General features: G+C 44.2%; 1 protein-coding gene across 10 annotated transcripts in view; it reads left to right on the top strand.

Annotated features, from left to right (window-relative positions):
- Positions 1-24,847, top strand: part of RHBDL3 (rhomboid like 3) — a 132,139-nt gene that overhangs the window by 95,665 nt on the left and 11,627 nt on the right. For 9 of the 10 annotated variants that reach the window (XR_012154757.1, XM_073310419.1, XM_073310418.1 and 6 more), the window contains 3 exons: positions 5,581-5,693; positions 15,939-16,039; positions 23,903-23,963. Coding sequence is in view for 9 of the 10 variants with exons in the window: in XM_073310419.1 (XP_073166520.1) it covers positions 5,581-5,693; positions 15,939-16,039; positions 23,903-23,963 (275 nt within the window). In the remaining variant the exon portion in view is untranslated. Of the gene's footprint in view, positions 1-2,847; positions 2,869-5,580; positions 5,694-15,938; positions 16,040-23,902; positions 23,964-24,847 lie in introns of all 10 variants that reach the window. The other variant, XM_073310417.1, reaches the window with a different exon arrangement.

Below are 24,847 nucleotides of genomic sequence, written 5' to 3'. Positions count from 1 at the left end.
GATCTCTCTCTTTGCAAATGTCTGGATAGATAAGTTGTGGTTTTTCCCCAAATTTTTCATTGGAAATATCACCGTGACAAATTTCTCTGTGATAGTTTATAATTTGAACCTTACAAGGAAATGGCTAGAGACTCTTCCTTTTTTTTTCTTTTTCCCCTTACATGAAAGATTAATGGAAATCTAATCAGTGGTGCCCACTAAAATGCTGAAAAGATTCATCTGATGTTCCTAATTTGCTAGTGAATAGCTCCTTAAACTTCTCTCCTCAGCTCACAATTGGTCTTGTGCATAAGATCTCACCCAGATCTTTCAAGTAAACATCATGTAAATTTCCTAGGAGGAGCCAATTTTGTTTGAAAGACAGGGCAAAAAAAGAAAAAATTAGAAGAAATTTCCAAAACACCTGTGTCTCCTGCATGCCATGGCCCTCCAAAAACAGCCTTGTCCAAACACATCTCCAGCTGGAGGGTGGTGAGGGCAGATAGTGGGGGGCAGAGAAAGAGACACTTCTGCTGGACAGGACACAGACCACACATGCAAAATGTGAAGTGGAAAGGTCCATCTTTGAGGAACTCAAGCAAGGATGAGGGAAAAATTGGCCTTATAACAGAAAGTTACTCTCAATCTTAACTATTGAGCAGCAACCCAGGGCTTGTCTTCACTGTCAAAAAGCTGTGTTTTTTACCTCAGTATAATTAATGCCCCTGAGCTATCCTGAGGTAAAAACTGAAGCAATGTCTGCACAGCTATGGTGCTGCAGTCGTGCCCCTGTAGCGCTGTAGTGTAGACACTCCCTACAGTGACAGAAGGGGTTTTTCCACCGCTGTCATTAATCCACCTCTCCGAGAGGCGGTAGCTAGGCTGAAGAATTCTTCTATCAACCTAGTGGCATCTACAGTGCGGGTTAGTCGGTTTGTTTATGTAGCTCCAGGCTGTGGATTTTTTACACTCCTGAGCAATGTAACCTAAATTTTAAGCGTAGACTTGGCCACAGTGAAGACTAGGCATTGTAGTTTTAGTGTGAGGTAAACTCACTTTGGTCAGTCTCAGGCAGGTAGGGGCATGTATAGTGCTGACCTTGGCAAGTTTTCCTCACAGTAAACCTCAAGAGCCTTGTTTTCACTATGTTTTTACCTGAGAATCACTGATGTGCATGAATTACCTTGAGGTCAAAAATGTAGGCCTAACTCTCCATAATATGTACTTGTATACCTTGTGTATACATACACATGGGTGTATGTGTATTATATAGCTTGTACAATCAGATAAAATAGCAAACTGCTCTGGGATCCATTTGAATGAAAGGTAAGATTATTAGCATTTAAACTTCTTTCGTTATTGTTTGTAACAGGGCTTTCCAATCCATGAAATGTCACCACTTCGCCTTAGCAAGCAGCGCTCTGGTGTTAGTCACACATCTTGCTTGAAAAGTTTGCCAAGTCCTTTATTTACCAAGTTTACTTCACAGCCCTGGCTGGTTTCGGAGGGAGGCGATAATGAAGACAGTATCGAATGTCTAACCTTTGTAAATATTTGAGATTTATCCCAGAGAGCCTCATTACTTTTGCAACGAATTCTAAATCATGTAGATACATAACCATCAAAACCACACAGTCCTGCTTAAATAATAAACCCTGTAGCAGTTTTTATGAGGAAGCAGCATCCAATAGTTGGATGGTTAAATGATCATTTCTTGCTGACTTATCTGTATTAAGTACCTTTCGTATCAGGAGAATAGATAAATCCCGAGAAGGTAATAATCTTTTTACTGTGGGCCCATTATTCCCATCTCATTTTCAAAGGGCAGGCTAATCCAGTAAATCCAAGTGTGGAGTCTATTGCTGTTATACTTCCTGCTGAGACTTTAACATGGTAATTTGCATTCCTTAATTTACTGCGCTCGTCTGCTTTTTTTTAAAAATGAAAGTGACAGTCAGAAGGTGTTGGAGAAGAAGGCAGTTGCTAAGGCCAGCTGGCTGTGCTTCTACAAAGATTCCAAAAATGCACTGTTTGTGTCTCCATCCTCATGGAAAGAGCTTTATAAAGAGGCCTGAAAGCCAAGTTGAAGCTGTAAATTTTGCCCTTCTGCTTTCATGCAAAGCAGCTGTTGATTATCGGGGGCCCACCCATTTATTACACTGCCGTAACTAATGACTTGCATTGATTCTCAGTCCCATTTGTTTGGTCCCAGAGAAGGCTAATGTCCTAATAAATCAGTTACATTGTCATTTCAAGAATGACACATTCAAAGCTGGAGAAAGCTAATTATGTTTTATGGGTGCTTATTGACTATGGAACCTCTGATGCTCTTAGCTTGATGGGAAAGTGGGCTGAATAGGCTCACTCCTGGTAACGCTTTTAAGAACAGGCACATGTGTCAGGTCCACTGAAATAGCTTTTAGAGTCCCTCACAAGAATAAGCTTTGCCTGCAAAAGCTGCCTTGCTAAAATAAGGACAGTTGCTTGGTTTTAAAATGTTGGACATTCCCCAGGACGGTTACTAAGTGTCAGTCTCTTGTTTTCCTTCTATACAAGGGCAGTGAGATGCTCTGATTCATTCCTGTGATCTCTATTTGACTTTCGGTAGGCATTCCCAACTAAGTGCTTGACTCCCCTGTACCTGCATGAGCAGAATGAACACAAGAAAATGACTATGCCCAGTGGCTCCAATGCTCAGAGCAAGCAGAATAAGCACATTCAGTTAGGTTACAGAAATGTCCAATAATGATAAACTGCTGAACAAATGGGGGGGGCACGCAGCGAGAGGGTTGGATTATTAGAGAATATTAGAAATTAGAGAGGGGCTGATGTCTTAATAGGTTTGTTTCTATCTTCCTTTAAGGACAGGATTGCACCATCCAGAACAAGGTCTAGTATTTTGTCCAGTCTAAGTTTCAAACGTCCCAAAGGATGCAGCTTCCACCACCTACCCAGGGAGAATATTCTACAACCTCCACAGCAGGAAGATTTCCCTGATATTTACATTAGGCAAATCACAATGCTAACATGAGGAAAGCCCAAAAGAACTAAATATACCTAACCCAAGATAAGTGATGACTACGGCACTGGGGACAGGATAACTGATTGGCCATTTGGGTAGTGAGAACACCAGGGGTGACCAGGAACTATCTAGGATGGCATACGGGAGGCCGTAGTACCATCGTTAAAGCACTTGGGAATCCTTTAGTAGCAGAGGGGATGTGTAAATATTTGTATGATGCTTTAAAAAATAGAAAACAACAGCTATGTGCCAAGTGTTGTTGATTAGATGTAAGATCTTTGCTGTTCTAAACTCATGACCAAACACAGTGGAAATCTACAGCATCGGTGTCTTTTTTTTTCACAGATGCATCTGCTTGGGATTCATGCTTTCCGCCTGGCTCCCACGCAGGTTGGCACTTGTTAACGTGCACAGTAGGGATGGTGAACGACAGGCTGGAGTTCCGCAGGCAGCCTTGACGCTGTGTTTTGCACTGTAGATGGGAGTTGCACAAGCACTCAGCATGGGACTGTCTCTGTTTCTGCTGCAGCCCATCAGCATTGAATCATTGACTCTAGTGGGAGCAGAACTAGGTCAATCCCGAGTGCTTTTCACAATCCCTCCTTGCACTTGATAGATCCCCCACATGAAGCCACCGTATGTCAGCCGGACATGAAATCTCTACCTTCTTTCTGCTCCTGCTACGAGAAGATAGGGATAGGCCCAGCAAATGTTAGGACATGGAGCGTGGGGTGGGGCCTGCTAGCACGAATCTTGAAGCTGCATTGTGTATCAGCAAGATGAAAAAGGAACTGTCATAGGACAGCTGTGCGTAACCTAGAATTGCCTTGAAACTCACATGTCAAATTGATGTGCAGAGCGGGAGGGCATACTGTCAAGTGGTTAGAGCAGAAGACTGAGAGTCAAGATTCCTGGGCTCTTGTCTGTCTCTGCCACTGTCTTGCTGTGTGGCTGCAGGTCACTTAACTCCTCTGTACTCCGTTGTACCCATGTGTGGAAAAGGGTGTAATAAGAGTGTTGTGAGGCTCAATCGCTATTTGTAAAGAACTTTGCCGCCTTTGAAAGGACCTAAGGGCTGCAAAGGAGGATTAGCAGTAAAAGCAATAAGTGATGTAACGTACTCTGAACAGCTTGGTTGTCGGTCCCCTGATTCCAGTAACCATGCTTTTTCTCTAGTATTGCTATTTATTTCCATGCAGAAGCTATTTCTAATTTTATACATGCATCAGTAGCTTCAATTATGCTTTGACAATTTATGAGGACTACACTGAGCAGGGTTTCACTTAAAGGTGAAATCATTTCATAGCATCTGCTTGGTACGATAAAAATGTTTTCAGGCGGGATATTTTACTCACTGTCTTTTTATCAGGAATACCTGTGCCACCAAAGCTTGATCTTTTCAGAGTACAATTTGGCATCAAAAGGGAGAACTTCCATTATATAGATTAAAATACTATGTCAAGCACACTCCCAAAAGGATTTGATTTTGTGGAGCTGGACAATAGAAGGAAACCAGGAATCTTCTCTCAGTTGCATTCCTAGCCCCTGAATCAAACATAGTCTTCACTTAACCGTCTTCCACACCCAGTGTATTTGGTGGGTCAGTGCACAGTGAATAGTCCATGGCTCTACATTCCTGCTATATGCATTGGTTCACACATTTTCCCCCATGTCGTATATTCCTTTAGGCCAGGCCATGCCTTGTTGTTCAGGTTCACATTATAACAGGCTTGAATCTGAGTAATGTGTGGAACATTCCTAAAACCACTGGTCTGAATCTGCAGACTTCATGTCATAGCAATCCGTTACCAATGCTATTGAGAGGGTGAAGTGTCTTCTTATGAAGATAGCGCCCTTATAACATGGAAGATGAAGAGAATTTGGTGTAATCTTGGGAGGAGACAGAATTCTTATGAAAAGCTTTAACGGAAAAATCAGGGAGTGCACTCTACCTATCTAGAATTAGCCCATTTCATCTGGGGATTATTTTGTAATATTCTTTTGGAATAGTAAAAATCTAACATAATATCCATCCACAAAATTCACTGAAGGAATCCACCATGGTAGCCTGTAATAAATGACTGGGGAGTGTGAACTGTATCCATCACAACTTCCCTTTGTTGGATGATGTCAGATCTGTTCAATTTCATGTGCCAAAATTGTCTTTTAGTGGCTGCAGCCTGCAAGGCTAAAACCCCCAATGTTACTACTGGTGAGACTTCCTTAGGCTTTGGCTTTGTTTAGCTTTTAAACAAAGGTCATGGTTTTTATCCCCTTGCCACTGTGGTGGAGTTTGCAGTCATGGATTCATGACAAAATCTATGCCCAGGGATAGCTGCCTGTCTCTCCAAATGCAGGTATCAGAGCATGTGATATGAATATTGATGATAAATCAGCTGTAGGTCAGTGACTAAAAAAAAAAATGCATGAAAGTTACATAGACTAAGCCAAAGAAATCTGATTAGAATCTAGATTGTGGCTCACTTGGCCTCCTCTTCCAAGACATCGTTACATTGTGGGAAACAAGGGGAAAACACAGTTAGAAAGAACACAACTAATGGTATTTTTCTTTGCCCCAGGATAGAACACCTTGGACTCAATGTTGCTCTTCAGCTTCTGGTTGGGGTTCCCCTCGAAATGGTGCATGGAGCAGCAAGGATTGGCTTTGTCTACATTGCTGGAGTTGTAGCAGGTAAGTGGTGTGTCTGACCCCAGATGACCGCGCGCTGGAAGTATCACAATCAATGTTCTCAAAGGTTTGGGTGTTTATGGTATGGGAGGAAAAGGTGCCTATTCTTGACGTTTCTTGGGCAGGAGTTCTTTGCTTTCCGTGCCAAAGACTTGGGATGCTTGGGATGATGGTGGCCATTTAGCCTTGCCATTGTAATTCTAGCACTAAGGTTATAACACTTGAAACATGGATCCAATGGGGCTATACAGTCTGTCTTGCAAATAGCATCTGCAGGATGCAATATTTTGGGAATGACCCTGCACAATGGTGCTGATGTGGCCAGGAATTACTAAAGTACCCCCAGGTCTCTGCCATATCAGTTCTTTCAGCAGCAAGGAAGCCTTGATTTTAGCTCTTCATTTTCCTTTGAGGTGCATGCATTTCTACTTGGCAGGGAAAGCCAGGCAGGTACTTACAAGAACGTAGCCCCCATTCTGAATTGCAAAATTTTCCATTTGTTTAAAAAAAATATTTTAAACATTTGAGCCAAATTCTGCAAACTGTGCAGCCCGGGTGCCTTAAGTGAACCTCGGAGCTCCATCTGAGACTCGGCGGGCGTGAACCTCACATGCCTGGAAATCAAAGAAAGCAAAACCTCAGAGGCTTGTGAAACCTGTTAAGCAAAACCTCAGAGGCTTGTGAAGGCTCTGACTGGAGCATAGACACGTGGCAGCCTTGGTTCAAATGTGCTTTATCTGCTGAAAGACAGCAGCTGTGCCCAAAAGCCACCAGTGCTTCCTGTAGAGCTCTCATGCAGTACCTTTGCAGCCTGGTGAGCTCTGCTCCAGGGATTCCTGCTTCTGAAGTACTGGCAAGGCTTGTCCAACTCAGGGCCTTCGTGGCATCACTGATCACTGGCGTGGTCATGGCATCATGACATTGCATTTGCATCACTGTAGTGTTAGCCCCTTGGGGATTAAGCAGATGGCCTGATACCTTTGCCATTCTAGGAGGAGGAGGCAGAGTTGCTCTCTTGTTCTGCCTTAAACTCTGGCTGGAATTTACAAGTTCAGAAGGAGGAGCAAAGTCAGAAGCCAAGATTCTTTCTCTGTCTGTATTTGACTAAGATTTCCAGGAGTGACTAGGGAGTTTATGTACCAGCCCCTGCTCTCTGAATTGTCAGACCTCTTTAAGGGTTCTCAGTTTGGGCACCCAAAAAGCTCATGCGTGTATCTCACGTGGTGGTAACAGTTATGCAGTAAAATGCAGAGGCTGATCACATCTTTGTGTCCTCTGTGGCTTGGGCGGACTGGGACTCGGGGTGGCCAATGAGCTGGCTGGGGCAGGGATCCTCTGACTGCAGGTGGGGCTCAGGGCTCCAGCAGGGTAGGGGAGAAGGATAGGGTTTGTTAGGGTAGGGACGGCCTCTGGGGTAGAAGGGGCAGGGCTGGACGCTAGCCTCCCTGAACAGGGGGTTCATGTGCTGCCCATGGCTGTGTGGACATACTCTAAGTCACTTAGGTGCTTTTGAAAACTTCACCTCATGTCTATTGAGCCATTGTGATCTGCAGAGTCCGAGGCTGAAATCTGGGTCTACCCCACTTACTCTGCAAGACTGAAACGTGGTTTGGCCCTGTTGGGTACTATTGTGTGGTAACCAGCTCCCACACCCTGCTGGCTTCTCATAGCGTAGCTGAGATCCAAGGCTCAAAACTGTGTTGGACGCTATTTGGAAATATGCTTACAACTTGACATCTTCGCTGAGGGCTTGGCAGATGGGTCTACGTTTGACTAACTGCTACCCAAAAAATACACAGACTTAAAAAAACCAATTGCTTATAAATGCAAAGTGAAAAACTAAGACCGTTTTGAGAAAAGGCCTATGCCCAGCAGCGCAAGCAAAGCAAGCCACCATTTAGGGTTTGTTGTTTCAAATCACATGGGAGCTCTGCAGGCTGACTCTGTCTCTTCCTTTGTTTGTGAGGTCATAGGTGGAATTGATTTGCCATCAGAGCCACCTCTAGTAGTGGGACTGGAAGGGAGCAAATCTGTGGCCTCAGCCTTTATCCTTGGTAGCTCTGGCCTGCTGTTGCTTGAGGACCGACAAATTATAACCACAGCCAGGATTTGCAGGCCCACACACGCTTCTTATGGACTGGGCACGTCTTTTAGTTTGTCTCGGCTACCATGCTTCTTATTATTCTAAATGAATTCTCTGATTTCCATTCATGCACATGCTTTTCCTTTCATTAACTGTGCTAAGTACGCTGTGGAGGGCAGTGCTGAAAGTAATCCCTTCTTATCTCAAGGTGAATACAACTTGGAAATTGTTAACATGAAGAATCACAGGCAGAAAACCAGCACACGATATCCCTTTGTGATTAGATTTGTTTAGCCAATTATTTGACACATTTGATTTAAAACATGTTCCTGGTGCTTTGAACTGTGCTGGGAGAGTGAGTGAGAGAGAGAGCACAGGTTAATGCTGCAGATCGAAGAAATAGAGAGATAATACAGCTTGTAAACAAATGGGGCAGCCCAAACATGCTCATCCCCTGCCCTTAACTGACTTTCATCAGGAGGGATAGCTCATTATTTCTAATCTAATTCTCTCCAGTTTGCTTGGCTCTGCTATTAGAACCTTTTGCTGTGCAGAGATGGTGAGACTGAAAGGGATGTTTCCAGCACAGCGCCCAGGGATTTAATTGTGTAAATACTATTCTCATTAATGGTTCCTCATTAGCTTCTCAGCCAGAGAACAACTCACTCAGCCAGGCTCCATAAGAGCCCAGGAACCTGGCTACGTTTCCCTGGGGAAGGGTGTCTTTCAGCCCCCAGAATTAAGGGGGCGTCCACTCCAGGGTTAAGGATGCACTGAGATTTGCGGGTAAAGCAGGACTAAGCCCCTTTCTTTCTCACTTGGACTGAAATGAGTCTCCAGATTTAACACCCTAACTCTACAGGTGACAGCTACATTGAATATAGTTAAATATTTACTAATGTGTTGCAGAGGAAAAGCCTGTTAACAATGTCTTCGGGCTTGTCGACACAGACCAGTAATATGCACCAGCGGGGTGTGAATTCTAAGGCACAGCAACGCGTTGCACGCCAACTGGCCTGCGTAGACCATGATGTGATACTCAGAGCTGTGAGGCACCTCGCTACCACCTGTCCTTAGCATGAGAAATCCTTGTCTGGGCCTGTTGGGAGTCAGCTCCACAACTCCACTGGCCACAGGCAACACACACGCTCTCCTCTAGGCCTATCCAGGCCCCACTCTCTCTGCAGGTTAACAATAGGCACGCTCCAACCTCCGTGCATCTCCCTGGAGGATCCAGACCTTGTTCCACTGGACACTCACAATATACACAGATGCGCTGCTCCTGAAGAAGCAGTACATCCCAGCCGACCACTTCCATCTCAGGTCACCGCTCTGTTTAACACGCAACACTTAGATATGTTTATAGTGAAAACAAGGAAAAGTTTATTTAGCAGAGTATAGAGAGTCAAGTGATAGCTATCAGAAGTAATGAAACAAATGGGTACCTATAAAATATAATCATAATCCACATTCTAGAACCTAGACTTACTTAACTAGATACTTTCCTGTCTTACAGAGGGATGCTCACCCAAAGTCCTTCCAGTATTTTACAGTCAGGCTTGGCTGTGATCTTCCATTCATGAGACAAGTCGTGCTTGTCAGCTTGCCCCCACGGTGAAAGATCCAGGATGTCTGTTTGCACCCCAGATATATCAGAACAATCCATTGTCCTTATTCACAATCAGGACCTCCCCCTGCTCGTGGTTGTTTCCTGGGTACTCCTTCCTGGTAGATTTCTGGTGGAATCTCTTAATCAGCATCTGGCTCAGTGTGCAAATAGGCCTACACTGTGAAGCCTACAATATACATATGACCAGACAGGGAGATAAGTGTCCATTACCTCCTGCCTGAAAGGAGCCAGTCCAAGGCATGTCACCTCGTGGTGACCTGCCTTGCCTCCAAGTCCTTAAAAACATAATTTTTAGTACAGATAAAGAACTTCTTAAATATTATCCATCCATACATTCTGTGGTGATTATGATGACCTGCAGGCTACTGGCTCTTGGTAGAGACCTCACATGCCACCCTTTGGCAAATTAGTATGCATATATACAACCCAGGGGATCCCTGTAAAACTCTGTGCACCCTGTGCCCTCTGGCATTTAGTATGAAGTGGTCCCTGGGTCACAGCTGGCACACACCTAAGAGTTCCCTACTGCTTATTAACATAGTGGTGTTTGAAAAAGGGCTACGCTAACCTGCTCTAGAGAATTTCTAGTGTGCACCAGCAGAGTCTAAACAGGGCAGTTAGTGGGAGACATGCTGGTGTGCATTAGAACTCACACCCCACTGCTGCACACTACTGCACTGTGTAGACAAGCCCTGTGAGAGATTTGGTCCTGACAGACACAGCTTTGTGTTTGGCTCTTGACCAGCCATGTCCCAGCAAACTTCCCAGGCACACACTGTGCCAGCATTGCAGGGATAAGATGCGTAGAGTAACACAACATCAGTTGTTTTCCCCCAGTTGGGCAGAACCTGCTTTGTCTCTGCCAAGAAAAGGCGTCTGAGCCACTCAGATCCATCAGCTCCTTCCAGTACCACCACTGCCTCTCGAGCCTTTGCTCCCTTCCCTTGGTCCCTGGCTACAGCCCTAAACAACAGTTCATCCCATTTGCCTCTAGGGGACTCCCACCTCTGCCCCAATGCCATGTTCCTCCAGCTTCCATTGCAACTCGTTCACTCCTGAGCACCCAAGTCCCAGTCCAAATGAAGTCCCAAGGTCTGTTGGAGCGTGGCCCCTTTTGGCAAACTCCAGTCGATTTGTAAGAGGGAGCAGCTTCCCCTAGAGTGGAGCTGCAAGCCCTGGGTTTCTGACAGCTAGGACTGCAAGTCTCCTACTTTGCCTGTCTCCCCCGGCCCCCCGCCACCCCCCATGCTCTGTGAATAGCAAGGGGACTGGCTAAGTGCAATTTTCGGGCCCCAGAGCTCTCTGTGTGTGTGTGTTTATGTACAGATATGGGTGCGTCTGCATATATACCTGTAACTATAGATGGTAAAAAAGTCAGCCATATGGAGCTACCATAGTGAAGAACATGGTATGAAAAACTAGAAAGACAGAAATGCATCACTCCTAATCCAGCACAAAATCATGGCTTGCTCTGTGCACCCATGCAGGGGAGTAAAGGGACATAAGGATCCTCTTTTACATAGCCAGCACAGGGCAGTGACCCACAGTGCAAGTGGGAGAGCTGTTGCTGCGAGAACAGAGGGGCAGGCAGGGATTGGATTCAGCAAAAGCTGGACTCTGCCTGCCCCACCCCCAGTGAGCCAGCTAGTGCAGCCGAGCTGGCATGGGGGAGAAGACATCTGCTACTGGTTTATGCATTGTTGAGTTCTGATTTAAGTACAGTCAGCATGCTTAGGAACAGTCTTAGCTCGAGTTAAAGCCGGTGGGGAAGTTTAGGGTTGAACTCAAGCTGCTAACCCATGTTAAAAGCAGAGTTGCTGTGTCTTCACTGCTATGTTAACCTGAGTTGACGCACCGTTTATTTTTTGCAGTGAAGACGTACACCGAGTCACAGTTCATACTCTGGCCTAGGGGCACAGCAATGTTGCCTTCTGCTAAACTGTTTAGTTTATTGTTCTCTCATCCTTCCAACCCAGCCCACTCCATTTGTCTGCCTCATCCACCAGTTGTGTCCCATCGGGGGTGGGGGTTTAGTTAACATTTTCAAAGGTGCCTAAGACACTTAGGGGCCCAAGTCTTTTGAAAATGAGATTTAGGTTCCTATGTCACTTAGGTACTTTTTAAAATATTACCCTGTCTATGTTATTTGAATAGTGCAATGGAGCCTTGACACTTGATTAAGCCACAGTCAAGCTCTATATTAGCAGAGTAATTAGCAAAGTCATAAAAGTCCATTTGAAATGTTTTGTCCTTCTTAGGACTCTGCTGCTTTCGGCCGTTGTGTGGTTTTTCCCTCTTCCTTGCTAATCAGGAATAATCTCTCGTATCCTTGCCTCATGATGCTGGCTTAGGCTTTGTCTGCCTTGTCTCTCCATCTCTTCAATTACTTTCTAAAATTCACAGTGAAAGGAGCTTTGTAACCTGACCCAGCCTGCCTCTAATTGAGATGAATAGAAGAAACCATGTCTTCTTTTGGATACATCATTATTATTGTACCAGCATAATTTGCTCTCTGAAATTTTTAGCTTACACACAACTTTTATTGGCCATCCTGACAGGGAGAAGATGACGGGGAGTCCTTGTTTTCTGACTGAGCCTGTCTCTGCTAGTGCAGTGGGAATCTAACCGGGGAGTGTGCTAAGATGAGAAGCAGATAGGCTGTTCTGTTGCCTACTAGTATCCCAACCCATCTGGCTCTGGATGTTTTATTTTTCTTTGTGTTGTAAAATCCCCTTGTGGTGTTTGCATCCAGGGCTGGCCATGAACCCAAGCAAAGTAAGCTGTGACATAGTGTTTTTCATCCCACGTGAGCTGTACAGCTCATGTAGAGTCATAGATTCATAGGTGTTAAGGCCAGAAAGGAACCATTTAGTCTGACTTCTTGCATGACTAGCATGACATGATCTTAGGCTAGAGGATTTCACTCAGTGTTGCTGCATCAAGCCCATAACTTCTGTTTGAGTGAGGGCACCTTCAGAAAGACCTTGCATCTGGATTTCAAAACTCCAGTTGACATGCTGGCTCTATCGCCGCCTTCTACAGTGGCACCAGAAAGGGAATGAGCTGACTTGCTTGTAGGTCCCTTCTGGTAATGCATGGCTCGATTTCCCCTCTTCAGAACAGTTTGGAGTCCTGTAAACTATAAGGCCAGCCCTGTTGGCATCAAATAGTGATCTGAAGCAACAACTTTAGTCATTTCAACTCATCTTGGGTGCAGCACCTGGGGCTTAAGGGTGCACTTTGCAGGCTTTCTGCTGGCCCTTGGCACAGGGGAATTGGACCCTGAATGCAGCTATCCCACTGGTGTTTTCCCTTGATCCGTCAGTGCTTGAGCGAGTTCCGAGAGAGGATGTAAGTGTCTGTCTGTGTCCAAGCCGCTGTTTCAGAAAACAAGTGCACAGAAAGTGAGCGTGACATAGGAAAGCTTGAGCGAGCAGCATGGCAGAGTGAACTGCAGCACTGAAGATGTTGCATTATGGTCTGTCAGAGCACAGGAGTGTTGAATGCCAAACCCAAGTCGCATTGGTCCTGATTCTGTGAGGTGCAGAGCGCCTCCTGCATTTCACCGAAGGTGTGTTGAGGGCCCTCAGCACCTGCCAGGGTTTGGCCTGCGTTCTCTTCGTCTTCGTTTCTGTCTTGGCGCAATGGGCGGGATGCTGACCTCCCTCACTCCGGCATGGAGGATTAGCTAGGGAATGCTGGTGAAGTGCACTGTCCCAGGCCCGACCACCCCCTCAGGCCTTGGCGCTCTGTCTGCTTTCGAAGTGCTGGAGTCACGCTTGGCTCAACTGGCACTTAGTATCTCATTTTACTGATGAAGCAAGGAACTCTGTAGATTTCCAGTTATTTCATCTTAATGGGAAAATCAAACCGTGCTGGCTCTAATTTTCCTTTCAAAATGACATTGATGGTAACAGCTAGAGTAAACAAGGTTAATATGCAGTATAATAACCCATGCAGCCAGCGTCACCAGGGAAGCGCTGGGCCCCGCTCTCATTAAAGAGAGAACAAAGTCGTTAATGGAAGAGAGTTTAACTACGAGGCAGCCAGCCACTGCTGTTCTCCAGGACGTCCAGCATAGGGAGCTACAACCTAATTCCCGAGAGGAGTATTGGAAAGCTCAGCATCACTGGCCCTCTGAAGATGTCAGACAAACTCTGAGTGAAGCTTGGTATGAACCAGCAGGTTTCAGACTTGTCAGCTGGTTTCTCCCAGCACTGAGCCCAGATCTGCTCGGGAGGTGTGAGAACCTGAGGCTGGCTTTGGGGGAAGACACCAAAACACAACAAGTTTAGCATGGTTTATATTATTATTAAATATGCCTATTTTGGTAGCGCTCAAAGGCCCCCATCGGGATGGGGCCCTGCTGTGCTAGTCACTGTACAAGCACAGAAAAGAGAGAATCCTGGCTCTGAAGAGTTTACAGTCTATAGAACAATGTGAACGCTTTGCATGGGATGCTCTCCAAAGTCCCAACCACCCACCCACACATTAATGACGTAAGCTTCCCAACACCCTGTGTTGTGGGGTGGTGTATAAACCCATTTCACAGGCTGGACAAACTGAGACATGGGGATATCAATGGTCAGATTGTGGGTTCTGTTGCATGAATGTGTAAGAGAGGACAGAGAGCCTTTCTCCTTTCAGCACTTGGTGCCCAGAGTGCAAGATGTGGGGGAGTCAGGGCCACCAGCAACACTAGATAGCCCAGGACCTCAGTGGCTGGAAGAACCAAAGCCTGCTCCAGAGTGACTTGCCCAGCCTCACACAAGAAGTGAGTTGTAGAGTTGAGAACAGAACCCATCTCTCTTTCTTAACCACAGGAAGATCCTTCCTCCCCAGCATCCCTTCAGCTGACTTCAGAAACTAGCTCTGGTTCTCTTCCCCATGCTGGGAGGGCAGAGAGGTCTAGGGCCCAGGGCACTGGACTGAGACTCGGGGTTCAATTCCTGGCTCTGCCACTGACATTGTGTAAGTTACTTCAGCTCTCTGTGCCTCTGTTTCCCCTCCCCCCACTTTGTGGGTCTCATCTGTTTAGATTGTGAGTTTTCTGAGGCAGTGACTGTCTCTTAGTATCTGCATGTGTGCATGCAGTGCCTAGAGCAATGGGGCCCCAACCTCAACTGTGGTCTTTTGGTGTCATTGTGATACTAGCAATGAATGAGAACTGGATCAGATGCACAGATATTTTGAGCCCTGCAGGATGCCCAGTGGTCAAGAGGGAAAGGCCCTAAACCGGCTGAAGAAAACTCTTTCCATGTTGGAAAAGGAAGAGTCAATAAAAATGAGGAAGTGACTTGACTGTGCCCTGCTTTAGCTGGGCCTTTCTCCTCCTGGCCCTGCATGGATGGGCCATCAAGAGGTTACACACGTGTTTGGAGCAGGAGGTGTTGATCACTTGATCGTTCTGTGATTTCTACTGAGTCAAGCTTGCATTAAGAATAGTTAGCATTTCTCTTCTGTAGGTCTGCAGGCATTTTACAAGGTGGGCAAGCATCATGAACCCCATTTTATACAGCGGAAACTCACACAGGGGGTTGCTGGCAGATCCAGGAATAAAAACCCTCTTGACCACCAATCCAGTGCCCCAGCCACTGCATCTTGCTGCCTTCTTGAAACAGTTTCCTCTACAACTGATTCATCCTTTTGTCATCTCCTGGATTTAAACTTCATTTGTCACCATCTGAGTTACTGTTACCCTTCCCTGCTCTTACATCTTCCTAAGTAATAAACTGCATTTGTTCACCCTTAAATCAGAACCCAGTGATCAGTCACGAGTCTCCAGTTCCTCCTCATTGTGCAAATGTTTATCTTGCCAGGACTAAAATCACTTCCATTTTATCCTCTGGGGGACACATTTATCTCTTTGATGGTTCTTCACTGTTTTCACCTAAGCTGTGGTTCCTTTTGCTGAACACATTTTAAGATACTGTTAAGAGCTGGGTGAAACCTGGTTATAGGTTTGAGATTGACAGCGGTGTCATCCCTCAGTTGACATAACTGTCAGCATAAGCCCCCCTATGACAAAAGGAGTGTATAAACCCACCCAGGAACTTTTGCTGAGGGGTGTGTATATGTGTGTTGTGAGAGAGAGAGAGAGAGAAAGCAGAACACAAAGCAACTAAGAACCAAAGAGAGAAACTGAGAGAGAGAGAAAGCAAAACAGAGCAGCTGCAAGCACGGTGGCTGACCCTGATCAAATGTATTTGATGGTAGTTTTAAAGTCGATGTAAAAAAAAATGTGTCACTTTCCAGGCAGTGCTACTGGGCTTAGTCAGGTTCTCTAGTCAATTTATTCCCCTCCCCCAGTATTGCTGACTGCAGCCCCTAATTAGGGTGACCAGATGTCCCTTTTTTAAAGGGACAGTCCCGTTTTTTGGGACTTTTTTTGTATAGGCGCCCATTGCCCCCCACCCCTGTCCTGTTTTTTCACAATTGCTATCTGGTCACCCTCCCCCTAATGCAGAAAAGAGGGTGGAGGTGGAGAGTTCTCCTATCAGGGGGAGATGGTAATTAGCTGTTTTCTTCGTCCAAGGTTCCCTGGTGGTATCAGTAGCTGACATGACTGCGCCAGTGGTGGGTTCCTCTGGAGGGGTTTATGCACTCCTTTCTGCTCATCTGGCCAACATAGTAATGGTAAGTACCAGAACGATTGGCAAGCCTATTTGAAAGGGGATGAATTCTGGGAGACTAGATGGCTCTGGGGAGATTGGCAGTGGGGCCTGTCATGGCTAACTCAGCAGTCTGAATCGAGCCTGGGTCAATAGTGACAAATATGGTCACAATCTGGTGATTTCTTGGCGGCCTGCCAAGGATGTGAATGGGCCATAAAGAATGACTTGCCCTCTTTTCCCTAGAGGTGGTCCCTCTGCCCCAGGGTTGAGGTACATTGGTTGGAGGGGATACTGTATGTGGGAAGCTCTCAGTGCTCCCGTCCATGCACTTCTTCTGTGCATAGAGGACTTCAGTTTCCAAAGCTGTCAATCTGCCACCGTCAAACTTGTTGAATTTTTGTGTGTTTATTCACCCTGTCCAGATCTGGATCTGCCCTATTTTCTGTTTTCCAAACTCTCCCCTTCTCTTTGGATTTCCATGCCCCTTATCACAGGGCACCTACACAAAGTCAGGATCCCAAATGCAGGTGCAAATATTGAATGTAAATAAACCCCATTGGCTATGTAATAAAACTTATTTGAAATGATCACCAAAGAGAATCAGGAAAAATCGAGCAGCTGGAAGAAATGGTCTTTCGCTAATGCGGGCTGCATAACAGTTATGTGGCTTGCTTTATAGAGAGAAGGTTCATTTCAGCATGCACAGAGCCTCATACACTTTGGACTTCTACAGTGCATATAGGCTGGAAGGATGGCCCAGTGGTTGGGACGCTAGCTTGGGAGTCCTGAGTTCAATTCTCTGGTCTGCCGTGGGTTTCCTTTGTGACCTCAATCTCTGTGTGCCTGAGTTCCTGATCTGTAATATGGGGATAGTAGCACTGCCTTACCTCATGGAGGTGTTGGGATCATAAGTACATTAAAGGTTGTAAGGTGCTCAGATGCTATGGTTATAGGGGGCCATATAAGTGCCTTGACAAATATAGAGCCCAGGTATGTGACTCCTAGTTTCATATACAGGATACACTTTCCCAGTTCTACCTGTGTAAAAACTGGCCCCATGTGGCACGACAGTTCAGCTCTGTGCTTTCATCTCCACTCTTCTTCTTTTCTCCTTGAGCTTTTTTATTGTATAGCAGCCAGTTAAACAATGTCCTCCCACAAGGTCTAACACACACACATGAATTTCCAAGATGGGTAATTCACATTAACTAAATGCCTGAAATAGACCATTTGCAACTGAGGGTGGGGGTTGTATTTTCTCAGAGGCATAGCTTTATTAATGTCTTGGTACCTACAAACATTTGTGCAGAAATTACACTTTCATGAGATTAACGTTTTCTCTTTCTCTCTCTGCTCCTGCCCTTATCCCCAATCACTGGGCATCAGACTAAGAATTAAGGGTCCAGTCCTGCAAGGTGCTGAGCCCATTGAGCTCCCAATGATTTCTATGGGAGCACTGAGGCTGCTCAGCATCCCAGAAGAGATGCTTCATCTCGGGCCCTGAAAATTTTAAGACATTCTCTGATGCATGTGGCCACTTCCTCATACACACTGACACTTACACCTGCAGTTGCACTTGTGGCTGAGATGGATGGCAGTTTCCATGTGTAAATACTGAGATTTGTACCTTTAAGAATTTGGCCCTAAAAGTATCATCATAATTCTATAGCCCTCTACGGCTTTGCAGTTGCATGACTACAGTGAGCAGAGAACTCTGATTCGTATGTGCCACAATCACAGCATCCCATTCCCCTTGAGCTACAGGAGAATCTCTGTTAGCTGAAGATGATTTATGACACACTATTGAGCACTTCTGCTTCTATCCAGTAGAGGGCAGCATGCACACACACCCATCCACCCACCAGTAAGTTCATTCATTTTTAGTGCATTGTTCAGATTTCTTGAAGTGTTGCATCATTCGACCTTTCAGTTCTCTCCTATTTAGTGATTGCCACAGTAGCACAAGTCACTTTGCAAAATGATCAGTAGTATACCAAGAAATGACTGAACTGACTTTTATGAACCTTTCCTGCCTACCTGTTACTGGTGCTTTTTCTTTCTTTCTCCCTTGCTCGCTTAATATTCCTGTGAGAATCTCTTACATAATGAAAAAGACGTTTTGCATTTGCCACTCCATCACATCCGTTGACAATACTCATCTTTTTGCACGGGCGGTTTGGAGGGGGAAGGGAAAGTATCTCATCTGAATCTTCCATTTCCCTTGTGCCTCCTGGTAACTGAAGGAAATTAAAATATCCCTGCTTGTAAAAAACAAACAAACAAATAAATAAATAAAATTACTGAAAATAAATAAAATAACCAACAAGAGCAAGAAATAAAACATCTCACCGTAAGGAAAATAATAAGGGAAAAAAAGCCAACAAAGCTGCATAGAAATGAAGAGTAAAGGAGGAAACAGTATTAATCAGCATGAGCTCAGAGCCATCTGACTATGTTAGCTGTTTCTGTGGACAGAGAAAATGAGTTACTTTATTTTGCACAGATTGCATTCTTGCAGCTGCCAAAGTGATTTATACCGAGATCCCACATCAGACTTTGTATATTGTAAAATATTGTTTCAATACATTACCACCTGCTACATCAGGAGCTGGACCCGGGACCCCATTAATATTTGTTTTTTTGGTGTGTAGATTATTTAGTTTGTTGTTAGTTTGGCTGTAGGGAGCTGTTCTGGAACCTCTTAATGCTTTGATATCTCACGCTGCCTTACACAGGCACAATTCCTTTGGAAAGAATCTAACTGAGATTGGGTGCTTAATAATAATACTGCTTTGCATTTCTAGATACGTCAGGTGACAAGAGGTATATAAGAACCTAAATAGAATAGGGCTCTACAGCATCTTCCTTGTGAGGATTTCCAAGCGCTTTAGAAATGCAACTAAATTAAGCCTGCCTCATAGCACTCCAGTGAATTGGCTAAGTATTATCATCGTCACTTTACAGATTTGGGAGTGGATGACAGAGACTTGCCCAAGGAACCTGTGGTGGTCCATGTGTCTTAACATTCTGCAAGTGTCTAAGTGTGGTCCAAGATGCATAATATTCTTCACAGTGTGAACCCATATCGAACGGCAGGCAGGCAGGCTTTGGCAGTCTTATTACAGTGCTGGAATTTGCTTGGTAAAGCAAAGTCTACAAACATTTCTGTACATTTTCTTTCTTTTGGAAATCACGTGCTCATAGGACTTAACTGTACTAGGAAATTACGGTGTATTAACCCTAAAAGTTACCCCAATTAGCTGACACGATGTTAAACATGACAGTCCCTGTCTATGCTGAGTAAATCACCTTCGTTAAAGTGTTCTAATGCAACATAGTTTCCCAGTGTAAACAAGCCCATAGTTGGTGTATCTTTCATCCCTGAAACCCTGAGTGTTTCCTGCTAAATATAATGCTATTTTTATCATTAGGTTTGGAATATTTTTATTCTTATGGTTAGTTTCAACTATATTAATGTTTATTTCCAAGGATTTTTTTATTTTACGTTTTGTTACCAACCTTAAATTTTGGCACTAGCTGGAAATTAAAACAAAACTTTATACCAATTTATTTAAAACCTAATTACTTTAGAAGTTGAGGTTCATAAGATTCAGAAATAGGACAGTAATATTATCAGACAATCCTATTTTAGAATAGCTCCCATTAGTTGATTTGCTAGATAAAACTGACAGCATTAGCTGTCTGAGAGTGCAACATATATGTATTTAATTTCTCCATTCTGTAACTTTTTATTATTAATGTGAGAAGATATTTCAGTCTTTTTGGATGGAGGGAGAAAATGTCAGTTATAGACACTGGGTGATTTAAAATCTAATCCTTCCAAGCCTATATATAAGTATCAAACCAGACTGTTGACCTATAAAGATGTAAACTGGGATGAGATATGACCCCTTTATGAATGCTGACCTACTTGTGGGCTCCTAGAAATTTACATAGCAATCTGGCTCCAACTGAAGTAAATTGGGAGACTTGCCACTCAGTCCAACGACAGAGACATCTGTTGCTTACAATTTAACACATCAACAACCAAAGACAAAACCCCTGTTTTGGACAGATGTATTTCATGTAGAGATGAGCCAAAACCAAACTCTCAGATCCAAACAGCCTCAAACTCTGGAGAAATTTTCAGGAGTCTGAACTTTGGGTTTGAACCATTGACGTCAGTTGGAGTCTTTCCATTGATTTTAATAGGGTTTGGAACAAGCCCTTTGCGATTGGCCCCATCTCTGTAGTGGATTGATCCCAAGTGTTCAGGACTGGAGTTTGGAAGTCCACTTCCAAACTGTCCAGCTAGGGCCAGTGTCAGTTTCATGCCTCCCCTCCCTAACCTGTCCTTTTACATTTTGCCTTCCATGCATATGGATGTAGATCAGGACAGACCAGTGGAAGAAGTGGGAGACCTGTACACCAAGGAAAATGTTCTTTGTGTGTTTATTTGTCTTATTAGCCTATTTTATATAGATTGTTAACTAGACAATCTTTTCACTGAATTCAGTGCATGCCTAATTATATCGCCAACTCTTCTGCTTTCTGTAGCTCTTTTGTACAGTTTCTTCTGTAGGTTAAATCCAAGTCCGTAAAGAAAGGGAGCAGATGCAGGCCGATCCCACAAAGAATTACCCGAGTGCTGAATTTTGTGCACTCTGAGTAGTCCCTTTGAAAGCAAAAGTCTCCTCAGGTCGATAGGAGCTGTCCATTGGTCTCAAAGGGCTTTGGATAAGGACTACGTTATATACAGTTCAGCATGTGCTTCAGTCTTTACAGGATCAAGGCATTAGATTTTTCTAAGCTTGATGCTTTGGCTTCTTCCTTTATTAGAACACATCTTCTCCAGGTGTGTGTGTGTACACAGATTTCCACACAGATTAGTATAGATATAAATTGAGTGCAATGCAGATCAGATCTGATAGCTGGCTCACAACAGATGTGGTATTATACCAAAGGCTCCTTATTGCAAAGATTACTGAATGTGGTTGTAAGCTGTTTTCCAAGATTGCTGTGAAAGGCTGGTCACATGGAAGGGGTCTCTCAAGGAAATAGTGGGATGCCTGAAATTCTTGGGGATGGAAATCAATGAACTAGTGACAGAAAAGTGGAAATCATGGTGAGAAGGTGAGTCAGTGGCTTTAGATTTCTCATGCCAGTTTGAAATGGGGCGAAACACTTGAATTGCTACTGCCAGCTGTGATGAGCACAACCATGTGCCAGAGTTCCACATCAAGTGGTCTGGATCACTCTTTGGCCCAGATACCAACGGTTCAAATCATATCAGGAAAAAAGGCAGTCTATATGCATAACATAAAGCTGAGTCAAAAGGCCCTTGATCCTCAGGGCTTTCATCTCAACCTCCAGCGAGTCAGTAGTTTCTCAGAGGCAGGCTGGTGTGTCCTGGCTGAGAGCCATTGCTCCTCAGAAATCCCAAGCTTTTCTGTCCCTTCTTTTTCTTCTTCCTCCTTCTTTACAGTTGGGCTTGCCCTCATTAGGCACCACAGCGGTGGGGGGGTGTCACTCCATAATTGGCATTTATCACAGCTGAACTAGGGCATGGCTACTTTGTCTGTCGCAGGCAGGCAGGGTTCTTAACCCTTTCCTGCCTTTGTTTTTGTGGGAGGGCTTGCAGACCCCATCACAACTACCAATGATTAGATTTCAGTTAAGATATCAAATGTGATCTACAATGTATGCTCTTCCATACTGCTAGCCAAGAGTAGTGAGCTCTTTGGGGCAGGGATCATCTTTTATTGCGTGCATCTACATTGCCTAGCAAAATGGAGCCCCTATCTGGGCTGAGGCCTCTAGGCACTATTATAATACAATACTTAGATTCTAAGCTCCTTGGGGCAGGTACTGTCTGTTTTGTTCTGTGGTTGTGCAGGGCCTCGCACAATGGGGTATGAGTCCATGACTATGGCTCTTAGGCATACCAGTAATACAAATACATAATAATAATTAATAATAAATACTAACCATAGACATCGGGCTCCAGAAGGAGCGTTTCCAAACCTCCTTGGCTGGAATGAGGGGTTTGCTTCAGCACAGGGCTTTTTTGACATGAGAGAGGAATAGGGAGACTATCGTGGGAGGGAAACTCCCCTCTTCTAATGCAAGCTTTAAAGATAATGCTTGTATTCTGAAGTTAGTTGCTTCTTCTCCCTGGTTTCAGAATTAATTTTAACCAAACTAAGCACCTCCTGTGGCTGGCAAAATTTAGTAAAAGTTTACTAAATATTCAATAATTTGAGGAACGTTTTGCTTTAATTAAGAAAAATAATTAGTTCTGTTAGTTTTCATTATGCCAATTAGTTGCATCCAAGATGCATTTGCTTCAATGGCCTGTCTAATGTAAATATCCTTTTATGGTATTTCTAAGGCACTTATTACTTGGTATCTAAGTGTTTGCACTGAAAGAGGATAAGAGAAAGGATTAAACTCCCATCTGTTTGTTTGTGGGCCATAACCTAAATGATCTATGTATTTAATATAGCTGGCCAGGAAATGGATTTTTTTCCCTCTAGAAAGTTTTGACTTTTCATCAGAAAAACAACCACTAAAAAGCTTTTCGCTGTAAAGTATTCTGTTTTCAGGATTTTGGTTTTTTGATGAAAAGTCAAAGTTTTCCATAGCAAGCAGAAACTTTCTGCAAAAAATTAATCAAAAACCCAATTTTCTGTTGAAAAACAGTTTAGATGGAACATTTTCAACCAGCCCTAGTATGTAAGCCCTGAATATTCTGTCTAACCTTTTCCCTCCAGACCTGAGTTCATCCTTTAAATCTTGAGCACTGCAAACACTGCTGCAAACTTCCAGGAGGCAGATAAAATCAGTGTTGGTTTATTGATCCTCTGATGTGATTTAGCTCAAGGGTGTGAGGTCATTCAGATTTCCTGTTTGCAAGAAGTAGAGGGATGCTGATGTCTCCATGCTCCTTCCTATACTGTTTGGATCAAAAGGAGATGGTAGGGGAAGAAAATATATTACTGTAAAGAGGGAGAAATACCTTGGTATCTCATTGTTTTCAGTACTTGCCTCTCTCATTACCCAAGAACATTCTTCTCCCTTAGTTCAGCTGGAGGAAGCAAGTGTGTATCCTGTTCTTTCATTCAGAACCCAACCACTTAACGCGTTGGTGAGATGATAAAAGAGTTAACTAATTATATTCTCTCTGCCCCTTCAACCCCCCACTACAAACCCTTCTCTGTTTGCTAGGCTTCCAAGCTTTGAGGACACACCCACAAAAATAGACCTGCAACATGTTTTTTCCAAACTTAGTTTTACTGAGTCCTCACTCTGTGTGCAACTGTGTCCCTGCCCACAGACACACCGTGGATTGCACTATTGTACATTTCTAATTCAAATTGCTCCTTCTTATCATTTCTATGTAACATAATCTAAAACTTCTGGGATAACCTGACCTTACCTCCCCACGCGTTTCCCTCACACCCAGTATGAACTGTAAACATCCATCAAGGAGCAAAAGAGCGTGACAAAAGAAATAAAAGTTTAAAGCCCATGTATAGCTGAGGGATTAAACAGGGATTCCCAGTTCTGTGGATTTACTATGCTTTCACATCTTCGTCTTCTGACCAGTAATGTGCAGAGTAAAGAAACAGAAGGATTCATCTGATTTATGAGAGCTGCCTAATCCTTAATTTGATGCGTGTCTGCTTTTGGCTTGGTGAGTTGAGAACCCTGAGGAGTGTGGCAAGGGCAGCACCGATTGGAGCAGAGCTTCCCATTATGTGTGTGTGGCGAGATCAAGTTCCTTGATCAGCAAGTATCTAGATCCGTCTTCAGATTTCCACGGCATAAAAAGATGCATACATGGTACCCAGCATAATTTTGTTTTTGTTGTGTCCTTTTTCAGAACTGGTCTGGAATGAAGTGCCAATTCAAGCTGCTGCGCATGGCTCTTGCCTTGATCTGTAGTAAGTATTGTAATACGTTTGGTGCGCACATAATCCAGTTTTGTTTACCTTTGTCATTAGTGGTTATGCTAACCCAAGGCGGTAATTTGGCTCTATCGCTGGGAACCAGCAACCGGAATTCACAGCAGCAGAAACCTGATCACTCTAGAATGCAGAATCTGGATCCAAATGTTAAATGGGAGCATTTGAAAATGTACAGTTCATTGTTTAGCGGTGTCTGGCGTATGGACATTCATGAAGATCTGGGGTCTCGCTGCTTCTCTTTGAATACTCCAATAGGCAATGCTTTAATAATAATAATAATGCACTGCACTACTACGGCACTCTCAGTCTAAGGACCTCCGAAGTATTTGGCAGGCACCAATGAAGTAAGCTGCTCCAGACCCCTGTGGCAAGGAAGTATTATCCCTGCTTTCCAGAAGGGGAAGATGATGCACATAGAGATAGGGGTTTCAGAGTAACAGCCGTGTTAGTCTGTATTCGCAAAAAGAAAAGGAGTACTTGTGGCACCTTAGAGACTAACCAATTTATTTGAGCATGAGCTTTCGTGAGCTACAGCTCACTTCATCGGATGCATACCGTGGAAACTGCAGCAGACTTTATAAAGTCACTTCATCGGATGCATACCGTGGAAACTGCAGCAGACTTTATAAAGCTCATGCTCAAATAAATTGGTTAGTCTCTAAGGTGCCACAAGTACTCCTTTTCTTTTTGCACATAGAGATAGAGACCAAGGACAAAATTGTCCAAAACCATGATGTTGCATTTTAAAAAGTAATGTAGGTACTTAGGAGCCCAAGTCCCATTGACTATCAATGAGTCTCACTTAGGCTTCAAAGGGCCAGTTTTTCAATGGTATTTAGGTCCCTAAAGATGCAGACAGG

This window comes from Lepidochelys kempii, chromosome 14 (assembly GCF_965140265.1).
Source record: "Lepidochelys kempii isolate rLepKem1 chromosome 14, rLepKem1.hap2, whole genome shotgun sequence".
In the NCBI taxonomy this organism is placed as follows: Eukaryota; Metazoa; Chordata; order Testudines; family Cheloniidae; genus Lepidochelys; species Lepidochelys kempii.
The sequence above is the reverse complement of the archived record's forward strand: the minus strand, read 5'-3'. Positions and strand labels throughout refer to the sequence as shown.